The sequence below is a fragment of the Ipomoea nil genome, unplaced genomic scaffold (genome assembly GCF_001879475.1).
Source record: "Ipomoea nil cultivar Tokyo-kokei standard unplaced genomic scaffold, Asagao_1.1 scaffold1509, whole genome shotgun sequence".
NCBI classification, from domain to species: Eukaryota; Viridiplantae; Streptophyta; class Magnoliopsida; order Solanales; family Convolvulaceae; genus Ipomoea; species Ipomoea nil.
Window position 1 is genome coordinate 3,686,877 of NW_017617937.1, and position 12,983 is coordinate 3,699,859.

A 12,983-nucleotide genomic window follows, 5' to 3' on the forward strand; every position below is an offset into this window, starting at 1 on the left:
TATATAGTACTCGTCGCATGGACTATTCTGCCCTTTCTCTTTCTTTTAGCTAATTTTTTTTTTTTTTTTTTTTTGGATGACGTGAGAAACCTTACAACCCTTTCAGTTTCAGGTGTAGGTAAATTTCGCATTATTTCGCATTATGACTTTAAACGATAAATGATCACAATGAATTAAATCAGTCTATGTTACTCATAACTGACTGACGCAATCAAGTCGGCAATGATTCAAACTCGTGACCTTGTGATTACAAGTGTAGATCTCTTGTCATCTTGATTGGGATTATCCCATATTTTTTTGTTAATTACTATGGACAAAGTATTATTTAGATTTAATTTTGGATTAGTCATTTAACTATCACTTATTGTTCCTTTAAAAAAAATTATCACTCATTTTTTATTTTAGTATTTAATTTTAAAGTTATCAAATTTAGTTCTTAAGTATTGAATCATTTTTAATTTTAGACTTTTATTTCATCATTAGCCTTTCTCTGTGTGAACCATTGACGTAGAGGATAAATTTAGAACTTTATGATAATTATGTTAATTATTTCTCGAACATGAAAAAACAAAGTCCTAATTTCATTATTTTAACAATTTTAATTCCACTCTCAATGTTAACCGTTCACATGAGAAAAAAGTTTGCAGTTATTAAATTAAAAAGATTTCAATACTCCATGACTAAATTTAGTAGCTTTAAAAGTCAAAGACTACAATTGAAAATGAGTGATAATCAGAAGAACCAAAAAAATAAAAGCTTTAAATAGTCCATTATATATTCTTTTCTATATCCGTGACTAAAGAACCAAAAAACCACTCTAACAGAGAGACACCTCTCAACTACAAACAATTCTAAACACCACAGGCATATGTATGGTATCTATCTACAAGATCATCTGCCCTCAGTTTAACCCACCATTACTGTATCCACCCTATGAGTGGCATCCAGTTTCTTCTCTGTATCATCATCAAAATCAGTAATATTGAAGTTCAATGGATGGGCATTTGCAGGCGAAAGTTCATTGCTTTCCACTGTCCCGGAATAGCTGCTAATTTCATGTGTCTGCTCTAGCTTTTCTGAACTGTTATCCACAGAATTCATGTCCTGGCTCATGCTCATTCCTTGTTCCAATTCTTCGTTACTCACTTTTTGCACCGTCTCCTGATCTTCAACGCATAAATCCGGAGACTCACTTTTAGCATCTTTTTGTAATGGCAGCTGGTTTGCTTCTTGAAACGGTGAAGGAATTGCAGGTTTGATGGATGGCTTCACATTACCAGCATTTACTGCAGCCTTGGACTGAGATATCAAATGATTGAGCCATAAAAGGAGGTCAATTAAGTATGCATCTGTCTTCTGCTTTTCTGCATAGTGTAGAGTCTCGATTTGCATTACGTCTGTTGGCACAACTGCCCTCCGGTTTTTATCTGACCTGTTCATCGACACATACGTTGTTCAACTCAAGCACTTCACAAAAATAATCCAGCACAAAAATAGAAGCAAGGCATTCGGTACTTACCCGGAATTAACCCACTCCCCAACCCAACCAAAACCATGGTGAGCCCTGTTTCAGATTAGTACATTATAAATGACAGAAGAGAGAGAGAGAGAGAGAGAGAGAGAAAGAAAGATTAGCACCCATAATGGCAAGGAGCAGATAACACTTGAACTATTTGTTAAAGGATCTAGATTCATACTTGGCAGTGCTTGTTGCAACGGGAACAAGCCAGTGCAAAGTTTTCTCCATCTCTGCTTTGATTTCTACTACAGTTAGCTGCACAAGGAGAAAGAAAACAGCTATCAGAGTTTTGGTAAAATTTTGGCTTATTTGACCACTATTAGCTGTTTGACTTAGTTAAACAATCATTTGATTAATTAGCTTTTTGTAACAACTTATTGCTCCAAAATGCTAAAATTCAAAAAGCTACTCATTTTGATCAGCTTTTCGATCAGCTTTTTGAGAAAGTCATTTTGTATGTAATCAGCTATCAACTAACAGCCATTTACCAAACACTCCCAAAGTAGACCTCTAGTATCAGTGATAAGCTAATCCTGCAGAGAGAAGGCATTGGAACCTTAAGATGCCAAACTCTAAACGTATAGACTACAATCTAATTTGAGCATTACCTGTATTGCGGAAGTTTTTTGCATTTTGCTAAATCAGTAATATTAACCCCCTTTTAGGAAAATGACATGGTATTCAGAATGAGATCAAGGATACCTTCTCTTTGACATGGAAATGCTGCAGCTTAGATCGCAAAGAAGATTTTATATTAGTTGGAAGGCTCTGATATAACGTATTTCTTGCATCCGGAGGCATGGAACTTGATCTTGCTACCTGATGAGCAATAACCGACAACCAGGAATAACTAAGACTTAACCAGAGGGGAAAAAAAGGAAAAATAAAAGGTATCTTAAAACATAATATTGTATACAAATGTATCTGCCTTTACAAGGGAGGCTCTTACAATTGAATCAATCTGGAGTATGATATTAGCATAATGCAGTGCAAGGCCCGCTGGCCCTAATCTTTGCTGGCTTCTCTCGAATGCTTTCTTTGCTCTGTCATCATCTGCAACAACAAGATCTTGCATTCAAGTATGATAGTTTAAGATAAACATAATATGCTACCAGAAAAACTGCTTTCTAGTTGAGAACATTAGAACCACATACCAGAACTGCCAAAAGCATTGTTTATCTCCTGGTTCAGGAATAGGACAAGATCCACAAGCTTTTCCATAATCTGCTTTTTAGGGGAAGGATGGTAGCATAAATATACAGACGTTAAACATGCTTCATGGTAGGTAGAAGTAGGAAATAGTCCATATAAGGAAGCATATAAGTGTAGTTGGTCAGTCACCTCTTCCAAACTTCTAGACCAGAGTGATTTTTTCTTTAAACTTCGTACTTCTTTCTTTTGGCTTTTAAACTCAGCAGCTAAAATTGATAACCCATCATCTGCTGGCACAGAAAAGAGCACCAGTTATCCAGGAACTGAACAGTGTGCATTGCACTTAAATCCTTTTCTCCGGAGTAAAGCTAAATGATAACCAAGGCTTTCATCATTAAGCAATCACTCTAAGAAAATAAATAAAGTTGTAGGTCTTTCAAGTTCAACTTAGAAGACAGAACCCAACGACATTTTTTCAATCAATATTACAATAGTTGAATAAAGCATGCTATTTTACACGGCACACAACTTTAAGCTTTCAAGCTGCTATTTTGCTTAGCTGATATGTTGTTAGCATTATAAAAAAGCAATCGAACCAATTTAGATAAATGGCATTTTCTAGCATGAAATATAGCCTTTAAAAATGTTCCATCCAAACCAGGAAGCAAAGAAATTCAAACAAGAAAAAAGAGGAAAAAAGTAGACTGATCACCTTTTCGACTGCTACTAAATTTACTATCTTTCTGTTTGAGCTGATAATCTTGCTGAAGTCTATCCAATGTGTGCAACTCATGGTAAAGTTCCTGTTAGATCGATAGAGTTTCAGTCTTTTCATTTTCAAAAGATGTTTTCTGCTCATTCTAAACATAAATTTGTCAAGGAGACTATTCACTTGCAGAGTTGCAGGAACAAGAATATCAACATGTCATGGTAGTTTAAACTACACACGAAAAGAAAAACAAGGCAAGGGGACATATATATAAATGATGATATGTCTCTAATGCTCTGGTATTATATCACTTCTCTCAAATATAAACAACAGAAAATATAATTCTCTGCAGTAATAAATAAATAAAACTTGCAATTTGAATCTAATCCATCAGTTATTAATTTATTAGAGAAAAGACTAGCAGTGGAAGATGATACTAACAGCAGTGCATTGAACCAACACCAGTAGCTGTTGCATAACAAGTTCAGCTTCTTCCCTTAATTGCTTCTTAGGAGTACGCTCTCCCCTGCATCTGTAAAGACAAAATTCAACATACATGAACAAAGATCAAATAATGGCATCTGCTTAAATAAGCAATACCACCTCAAAGAGGCAAAGGGCTCTGCAGTATATTACTTCTCGAAGAAAAGGTCCAAGTTGTGCCATTGAGGAGCTTTACATCTATTTCCGAACCTTACTACTTCTCCCACAAGTACTTTAAGCTCTTCCCTGGAAAAATAAACAAACTTTTTAACTAATCATCCATTTCATTCAACAATGACAATGAATCTACATGTATACTAATAAGTAATAACTCTGTCTGGGATCAACCTCTTATCGAGAGCAACAATGCTTAGAAGTTCATCCATGTCAGTAGATACAAGATTCTGCACACCTTCTGAAAGCAGCACCACATCCCTCAAATGGCATATGCTTCTTTTAGAAAGCGATTGCATAAGATTAGAGCCCTTAACGATCGTATTAGCAACCTCGAATGACAGGATCAAAAGTTCATTCCCTTTGTTCGTCGCACCAGAAACAAATCCACCGCTCCCAAATGTATCAAACACTTCCACAGCCTTGTCTAGTCCAACACTCTCTAGAATTTCCTGCAAATTAAAACTCACGAACTCCACTGAAACCCTAACTCGCACAAACCCGACCGGCCATATAGGGTTTAATAATACACGCAGCTCACTCACCTTGGCGACTCGCCGTGATCTCGATTTTTGTGATCGACTCCGCCGGTACCTCGGAATGCCGTCGTAAAGTTCATCCTCGCTGCTCGAGTACCCCGAGTGATCCTTCGGCTGCTCTTCCACCTCTTTGCTCATGCTCTCCGGCACCGCCGGCGGAACCACAGCCTCGCTGCTCTTCCGCTCCGGAGACTCATTCCGGTGGAGCTTCTGCTTCTGGGAATACGAATGCTCCTCCGAGCCCCTGCTGGCGTACGGATTCACCGAATTCTCCGAATCCTTAGAACAAATCCCTCCCATTCCACGCAACAAACTCAATCAACAGGCCGCCACGCCACCGTCGGTGTGATTCATCAATAAATTATCTGAAAATCAGCAAATATTTCTACGATTCAGTGGGAAACTACCAAACACAGAGAGGAATCAATAATCATGTTTGAATCGTCAAAGTGGATGAGCCACTGCATGCAACCACCGATCGGCGTTGACTACGAATCAGTCAAAGCTCTGGAAGTTTGAACTTTGCGCCAAACGGACAACAGCGGTTATTTTGTTTTTTGTTTTTTGTTTTTTGTTTTTTACGAGGGAACGGTAATTATTTTAAAGTGTACACATATAAATTTTATTTTTGTGTAATAATTCATAAATTATATATATATATATATATAATAAATTTAAAAATTAAATTAAATATAAAAATTATGTTTTACCCGTTTAAATTATATGCGATTCGCCGGTTGTTTAGGTAGTATGTCCATGTACCACTATGAATATTTTTTTTTAAAAAATAGATTTTTATATAACTAATTGGCCGTCCAAAAGGAAAAAATAATCAATTATTAGACATTTGGACCTTTTAAATTGAAGGGTTGACAAAGTTTATTTGAATTGATTGTGTATTATAATAATGATAATAATAATAGTTCAAATATATGATAAGTATTTTTATAATGTTAATATCTAATATTGAAATATACTTGTTACCAAAATTAATAATACGAAGTATATGGGATTAATTATTTATTTATAGTAAGTATTACACTTAATTAATTTTATATGCTAATGGTACACAAAAATAATTAATTTCTACTACATATAAAAGGGTAGTTACTAATTAGACTACAATAAATAATCATATCATAATTTTATAGATATAAAATATTATTGTAATAGTTATGGTTTGGTATTTAATTTTTTGAAGATATGGTTTGGTATTTAATATGCAATGACTTATGGTCTATCACTCTATTGATGAACAAATGCACCCTGAAGAAAAAAAAAAAAAAAAAAAAAAAAAAACTCTAGTTTTTTCTTTTTGGATCATTTGGAAGGGATACCCAAAGAAGCTATTAAACTACTGCTTCCACTGGCGCAAATTATCCGTCAAGTTTTTTATTTTCTTGCTGCTGTTGATACCTTCTATTAATGAACAAATTCAAATTTTTGTATCATGTAATAATTATATTTAAAATTTTAAAACTTTTAGGCAATAATAAGTACATCTATTTTTTTTTTAATTAAGGATTGGTCGAGTTTAAAAATAAATTTTGATGTACCAATTGACTCATTGTATTTTTAAAAATTTCACAATTTTAGAAGTGTTTTTTTAAAAGAAGAAATCAAATTGGTTCCCAACTATTTATAAAAGTGTAATTAATTTTTTAAATTATGGAAAATTTTAAGTACACATTCTAACTTGAAAAAGTGTAATTAGACCCTTTTAATTGAAAGTCAACCCTAAGGAATGATAAAGTTTCATAGAGTCCTAGTAAAAATTATAGTAAATACCTAAAATGGTTCCTCGACTATAGCTAAATTTACAAATTGGTCATCGACTTTCAATTTCAACCAATTAAGTCCTTAGCTTTGTAATTTTGACACGATTTGGTCCTCCATCTATTTGACCATTTGTTGACCATGATCGACGATTTGCAAAAGAACCTTCAGCTCTCGTCGGAACACATGGAGGCCTCCAGAATGACGTTGCACTGGTTCGGAAACATGTCGTCTTTTCGCTCTGGTACGAACTCAACTACATTGAATCCAAAGGGAGGATGAAGAAAGGCGACCAGATTTTGTAGATTGCTTTCGGCAGTGGATTCAAATGTAACAGTGCGGTCTGGAAATGCAACCGGAACCTTAAAAACCCGACGATGGACCATGAAATTACATATATATCCTCAAAAATCACAGTCAACAAACAGTCAAATAGACAGAGGACCAAATTGTGTTAAAATTGCAAAGTTAAAGACTTAATTGGTTGAAATTGAAAGTCGAAGACCATTTTGTGAATTTAACTATAGTCGAGGGACCATTTTGGGTATTTACTCTAAAAAATTAATGAAGACGTTGAAAATCACTAGTTAAATAAAGTTCTCCATAATAGTCATTAATGACTAATATGACAACTCTACTAAGAAGGTCTTCTTCTATATTTGGATGAAAATGGGTTGGGAAGTAGAAACTCTCGTTTTCTTCCAATATAGAAGAAGATGGAAGAAGACTGAGTTGTTCTGGTAGACAACTATTAAAAAAATAAAAATTAACATTATTATTTTTGTATTTAAATACATGACACATTAACATTCAAAATAGATATGGATGTCAAGTCAAGTATTTTTAATAGGTTATATGATAGTAACAGTGTTTAATTGAAACTTTTTGTAGTTTATGAGGTTAATTGTACTTTGTAGAATACTTCAAGAGTTAGACATTTTATCTCATAACAAAAAAAAAAAAAAATAGGGAAAGAAGGGGTTTCAACCTTAGCTTTTGTGGGTTCACACTCAGCTTAGAAAGCTTGTTGAAAAATGTTATTGCAACTTTTATGGTGATCATGTAATTTTTTTAATTGCAATTCAAATGATGTTATTAAACGTAATTTGACCGAGACGTCAATAAAACTGTTAACATAAAACAATATTATAAAGAATTAATTAGCAATGTAAAGTTTTCCTTTCCCAAATATTATTTATTGAACTAGTAGAAAATGCAAAGTTTTTATTTTATATCAATGATATATTGAAAACTAAGTAGAAAATAACATTTTCATTACATTGGCAATTGGCATGTCCATAGTATTTGGTTTAAATATAAAAATTGAAATTAAATATTTAGTAAGAGTTAATTACTGAAATGGTCCATTGACTATAGCGAAATTACCAATTTAGTCATTGACTATTTTTTTGACTAATTAAGTCCCTCAATTTTAAAATTTTTAAACCAATTTGGTCCTCCGTTTGTTTGACCGTTAGTCAACCATTAACTTGGGACCAAATTGGTAATTCGTTATAGTCAAGGGACCATTTTGGTAATTAACTTTAAGGGTCGACAATTCAGTTCAGTATTCTCGAACCATACTGTACCAAACTAGTTAGATTCCGTAATATACCGAACAACCGAACGGTAATAGATTCTTGTATACCGAATGGTTCGGTAAAAACTCGAACCGAATTGAATTGTTTGGTAAAAACCGAATCGAACCGAATACCATTTGAACTTTGTATTGCTATTTTGTTATATATTAGACTTTTGATATGGACTATGTAAACACCATAACACATAATATAGAACTTTTGATAATAAACCATAAAAAAATCAAATAAAACATTTACGAGAGATACTCGTGAGAATATGAGCTGAACGATAGAGCAAGCAACAAGGGACTTAGATTTACTTTTTATTTATTTATTTATTTATTTATTTATTATTATTATATTTAAAAAAAATCAAACGGTATTCGGTTCAGTTTAATTTTTTACCGAACAATTTGGATCGGTTTTTTATCGAACCATTCGGTATACAAGAATCCAATACCGTTCGGTTGTTCGGTATATTACCGAACCAAACTATTTCGGTTCGGTTCGGTTCGATTCGTGAAAACTAAATCGAATTGCCCACCTCTAAAGTTAATTACCAAAATGGTCCCTTGACTATAGCGAAATTACCAATTTGGTCCCAAGTTAACGGTTGACTAACGGTCAAACTAATGGAGGACCAAATTGGTTAAAAATTTTAAAGTTGAGGGACTTAATTGGTTAAAAAAAATAGTCAAGGATCAAATTGGTAATTTCACTATAGTCAAGAGACCATTTTGATAATTAACTCATTTAGTAATTTGGTGAAAGAATACTAATACAAACAATAATCTCATACCACCCATTTGTAATCTAAATCAAGGGGAACATTGTTTCCAATTTCCTTAATAATCTGCTAGTCATTGAGTCACAGTGATTTTACATCCTCCCAAATGTTCTGTCGAGACAGTATGTGGGCCCTTCGAATTGTGGATTCAACCTTTGGAAAGAGAAGGAAAATACTTGGTGGAGAAGATCTGAACAGAAAAATTATTTGCAGAAAGTTGAAATAAACACAAAAGCTAAGAGAATTATTACTTCAAAGATCTGCGCAATCTGATTTGAATCAAAGTTGTAATAAAGGGCAAACAAATACAGTACACTCCACCAATCTACTAATTATCATTCTTTGTATCACCATTTTCTTTAACAATGGTGTCACTTTTCTTGGTATCGCCATTTCCCTTAACCAAGCTCTCAGCTTTCTTGGTGTCTTCTGCAGCTGCTTCTTCCTTTTCCTTTGCTGCAGCCTTGCTTCTCTCTTCTTCCTCAGCTTTCAACCTGGCTTCTTCTTTTGCAGCTTCCAGGGCCTTGATCAATCTCTCCAGGCACGTCTCTGCTTTCTCTCTACCAGATTTGGGCATCAAATTCTCAGCAACATCTGCAGGGGTGATTTTAGTTTCGCCCAGCAAAGCTCTGATTTCTGGAAAAAGTTGGTGGGATTCAAGGTCCAGATAGTTTCTGGCCAGCACCTTGAAAGCTTCAAAGCAACAATAGGAGAGCTCAATATGGCTGTCCATCCTCCCTCTCCGAATCAGAGCAGGGTCGAGCTTTTGGATGTAATTGGTGGTGAAAACTATGATTCTTTCTTCTCCAATGGCTGACCAGAGTCCATCGATGACGTTTAGAAGGCCTGATAGAGTCACCTCACTGCCCTTCTCCTTCTCCTCTGTTTCCTTGAGTAATTCCTTCTTGATTGGATCTTTCTCTTCTTTTTGTTCTTCTTTTTTCTCCTTCTTCCTCTGCCCTGTTAGGTCAAGAGAGCAATCGATATCTTCGATTACAATGATGGATTTGCAGGAAGTTTCTATCAACAGCTTCCTCAGCTCGCTGTTATCCTTCACCGCCGTGAGCTCTAGATCATACACATCGTACTGCAGAAGATTGGCCATGGCGGCGATCATGCTAGACTTCCCTGTCCCGGGCGGGCCGTGGAGGAGATATCCCCGCTTCCAGGCCTTCCCTATCTTGGCATAATAGTCCTTGGAGTTTGTGAAATTATGAAGCTCTTCCATGATTTCCTGTTCATCATGAACCTTGTTTAGTTGATTGATTTGATTTACATGGGATTCATTGTTAATTGTGCATCCCATAGAGGAAATATTAATTTTGGTTCCAAGAATATGCAAAATGACAGTTTTACTCCACATGTTTAATTTCTATCAATTTTCATCCACCACTATTATTTTAGTGACAAAATTTAACACGTCAGTCACTCATTCATTTAAGACATGTTAAAATTTAAAATTTTGAAAGGTATTTTCGTCCTTTTCAACTTAATATCTCAATTTGAGCATGAATAATGAGATTTAAGCCTTAAGATCGATCATAATTCACAGTTCTCATCGTCATCTTACATTAATTTGAGGAGAAAAATTGTGAATTGGGATCCATCTTAGGGCTTGAAATCCTTTATTAATGCTCAAATTGGGTTCTTAATTTGGAAAAAGACAAAAATATCCTTAATAATTTTATATTTCGGTATATCTAAAACGGAGAGGTGACCTGTGTGATGAATTTTGGCACTAAAACAATAGTCGTGAATGAAAATTGGTACTAAAACAAGTGGATGAAAATTGGTAAGAATTAAACATGTGGATCAAAACTGTCATTTTGCTAATACTCGTGGGACTAAAATTGGTATTTGCATAAGGATGATTTAACACCTGTTTCCGGGTTGGTTCCATAGCCAAAGTGTTGAAATTGGAAGGGTGCTTGAAGATCACATGGCTCCATTTGGTACTCCTCCACCCATGCCAGTCATCACTCTTGTTGTTGGTGTAAAGCTTCCGCTTCCTGTCCCTCACAGCCATGGCTTCTCCCTCGTCCAAAACATGTTTCAGGTAAGACCCAGTGATCATCTCTCGGTTCTTCCTGTGAAACTTAAGCTGGAAAAACCGCCGATCGTCCTCCCTAGGGAAGTACGAGATTGTCTGGCGACTGGGAGGGTGCTGGTCGGAGCTCCACCAAACCTTAATCCCTTCAAACACATCGGTCACCTCTTCGTGGTCGTCCATACTGAGAACCAGCGCCTGGGTGCTGTCTTTGACGCCTTTGGCCACCAGGCGCTTGGCGTTTTTGGAGGAGTTATAGCTTAGGTACCTCTCAATCGCCATGAACACTTTGCTGCGGTCGAAGAGCTCTTCGTTTTCAAATTCATGGAAGGTGATGTGGATGTATGGGTAGAAAAAGGAGTAAAGTTTTTGGGCATGGGTGATGATATAAGTGCGAAGTTGATCTGGGAAATAGTTCTGGTATAAGGTCCAGATGAACATGAGTGTTGCAAGTGAAGGGCCTAGCTGAGACCAGACATCCCCCATCATCTTCTCCTTCAGTTCTTGATTTCTGGGTTTAGGTAGTACTGGCAATTCAAGTGGCCTGGCAAACTCTTATACTTGGTATTGGCGTTTTGGACAAGATCTATTTCACCGACCAGATCCTTAATTATTTCCTCGGAAACTTGGTAGTTAAGTTAATGAGGAATTTAAAACAGGTGGGAATGGACAGTGCCAATGTGAACAGAGTGTTAAGTTGTGGGAGTGGTGAATGAGGTCACTGTGATGACGTCAGCTGTAGTGTCTACTTCTTTGTTTTCTTTTCTGTTTTGTTCTTTATTTATTTATGAAAAAAATCATTTTTGTTCGTCCATTATAATACATGTATCAATTTTAATCCTTAATTTTAACTATTAAAATTTTTAAATTAAGTGCATGACTATTTAATTTGTATCATATTTTGTCCTGCACTATTAATATTTTCAAAGTAGGTACATGACTATTCAATTTGTATCACATTTTGTCCCACTGTTAAATTTTTCCATCAAATTTTCACAAATCACCGATGACCGGCTAATTTTGAAAAAACACATAACAACAATAACAACAACAACAACAATAATAATAATCTATATATATATATATAAAAATAAAATCCTCCTAGCCAAGTTTTCCCCCCAAAACTTAGGGGCATTTATGTAATCTAATAATAATAATAATCTATAATAATATTATTATTACCTTTTTTATACCCAGTTTTGTTATCAAATATATTAGGAATAATTATATTAGTAATATATTATTAATTAAATAATTAAATAATTTGGGAAAACCGTTAGAACAATGTAGTTATACAATATGTAGTAATTAAGGTGATTATTGTTAATTAAGCTAATTAGTGTGTAGTATTTTATTTATATATAAAAGCTATACTCATACAGAATGTATATGTATATGGAATGTCGTGTAGTAGTGGGCAGGAAGTAAATAATTGAAAGCTTTTACCTTTCTTAATATCTCTTACCATTTTATAATTTCAATACTAAGCTCTTTTGATCTCATCTATTGTGTATAAATACACCTTATATGACCATAGCCAACTCATCAATTTCACAATCACAACTAAGGTTAATTATTTCATTGACTTTTGCTAATTATCCTGTGATCTTCCACAGTTGAGGTTGATACGTGATTTGCACGGGTGAGGTTTTCATTATCTTAGTTTCTTTTTCTTTCTTTCTTTTTGGGTTTTGTTTTGTTTTGTTTTTTGTTTTGTTTTTTTTTTTTTTTTTTTTTTATTTTTAAACAAGAAAAGTGGTTCATAAGAAAAAAAATGTTGATATATTTTTTTGTTTGTTTATTTTTGTGGAGAAGATACAGATCTATAAAGATTGATCGGGAAGCAATAGAGTTCCTTGCTCATCAAGTGAATAAAGTTTGTTGATGGATGAATTTTGTGTATATGTAAACAGATACAAATGGAAGCATGATAAGAATACACTAAAAACGAAAATAATATTCAAAGCATTTTTTTAGTTGTCAATTTGTCAAAGCGTTGGGCTTTCTTTTGATTGAATCTCTATGTCTTTAAAGTGTGCATTTTCGGTAATAAAAGAGTAATTTGTCTCTCCCTTCAAGACGTTTTTCTTGCCATTGAAACCTTTTTTTTTTTTGGGGGGAAGAAAAATGATGAAGTATTGTGGCTTAGATTGAACAAAGTATTATTTTGATTTTATTCTTCATCTGACTGTCCTTGATATAAAATCACTTTCTGTG

General features: G+C 34.5%; 2 protein-coding genes across 3 annotated transcripts; both read right to left on the minus strand.

Moving 5' to 3' along the window:
• Positions 1-736: 736 nt before the first annotated feature.
• Positions 737-5,045, minus strand: LOC109189157. 2 transcript variants are annotated; one of them, XM_019339925.1, is made up of 12 exons: positions 4,583-5,045; positions 4,212-4,489; positions 4,017-4,109; positions 3,822-3,912; positions 3,384-3,474; positions 2,861-2,961; positions 2,674-2,743; positions 2,469-2,572; positions 2,222-2,338; positions 1,698-1,774; positions 1,520-1,564; positions 737-1,432 (listed from the first exon to the last, which is right to left on the minus strand). In XM_019339925.1, exons 1-12 carry the CDS (start codon positions 4,874-4,876, stop codon positions 907-909), a joined length of 1,887 nt encoding a protein of 628 aa, XP_019195470.1. In that variant the 5' UTR covers positions 4,877-5,045; the 3' UTR covers positions 737-906. The 2 variants fall into 2 exon arrangements, with proteins under 2 accessions (XP_019195470.1, XP_019195471.1); XM_019339926.1 differs by having other exon boundaries at positions 2,861-2,958; positions 4,583-5,044.
• A 3,894-nt stretch (positions 5,046-8,939) lies between these two features.
• LOC109189158 (AAA-ATPase ASD, mitochondrial-like) lies at positions 8,940-11,415 on the minus strand. The gene is made up of 2 exons (XM_019339927.1): positions 10,599-11,415; positions 8,940-9,953 (listed from the first exon to the last, which is right to left on the minus strand). The coding sequence occupies exons 1-2, from the start codon at positions 11,253-11,255 to the stop codon at positions 9,048-9,050; spliced, it is 1,563 nt and encodes a 520-aa protein (XP_019195472.1). The 5' UTR covers positions 11,256-11,415; the 3' UTR covers positions 8,940-9,047.
• Positions 11,416-12,983: the final 1,568 nt, after the last annotated feature.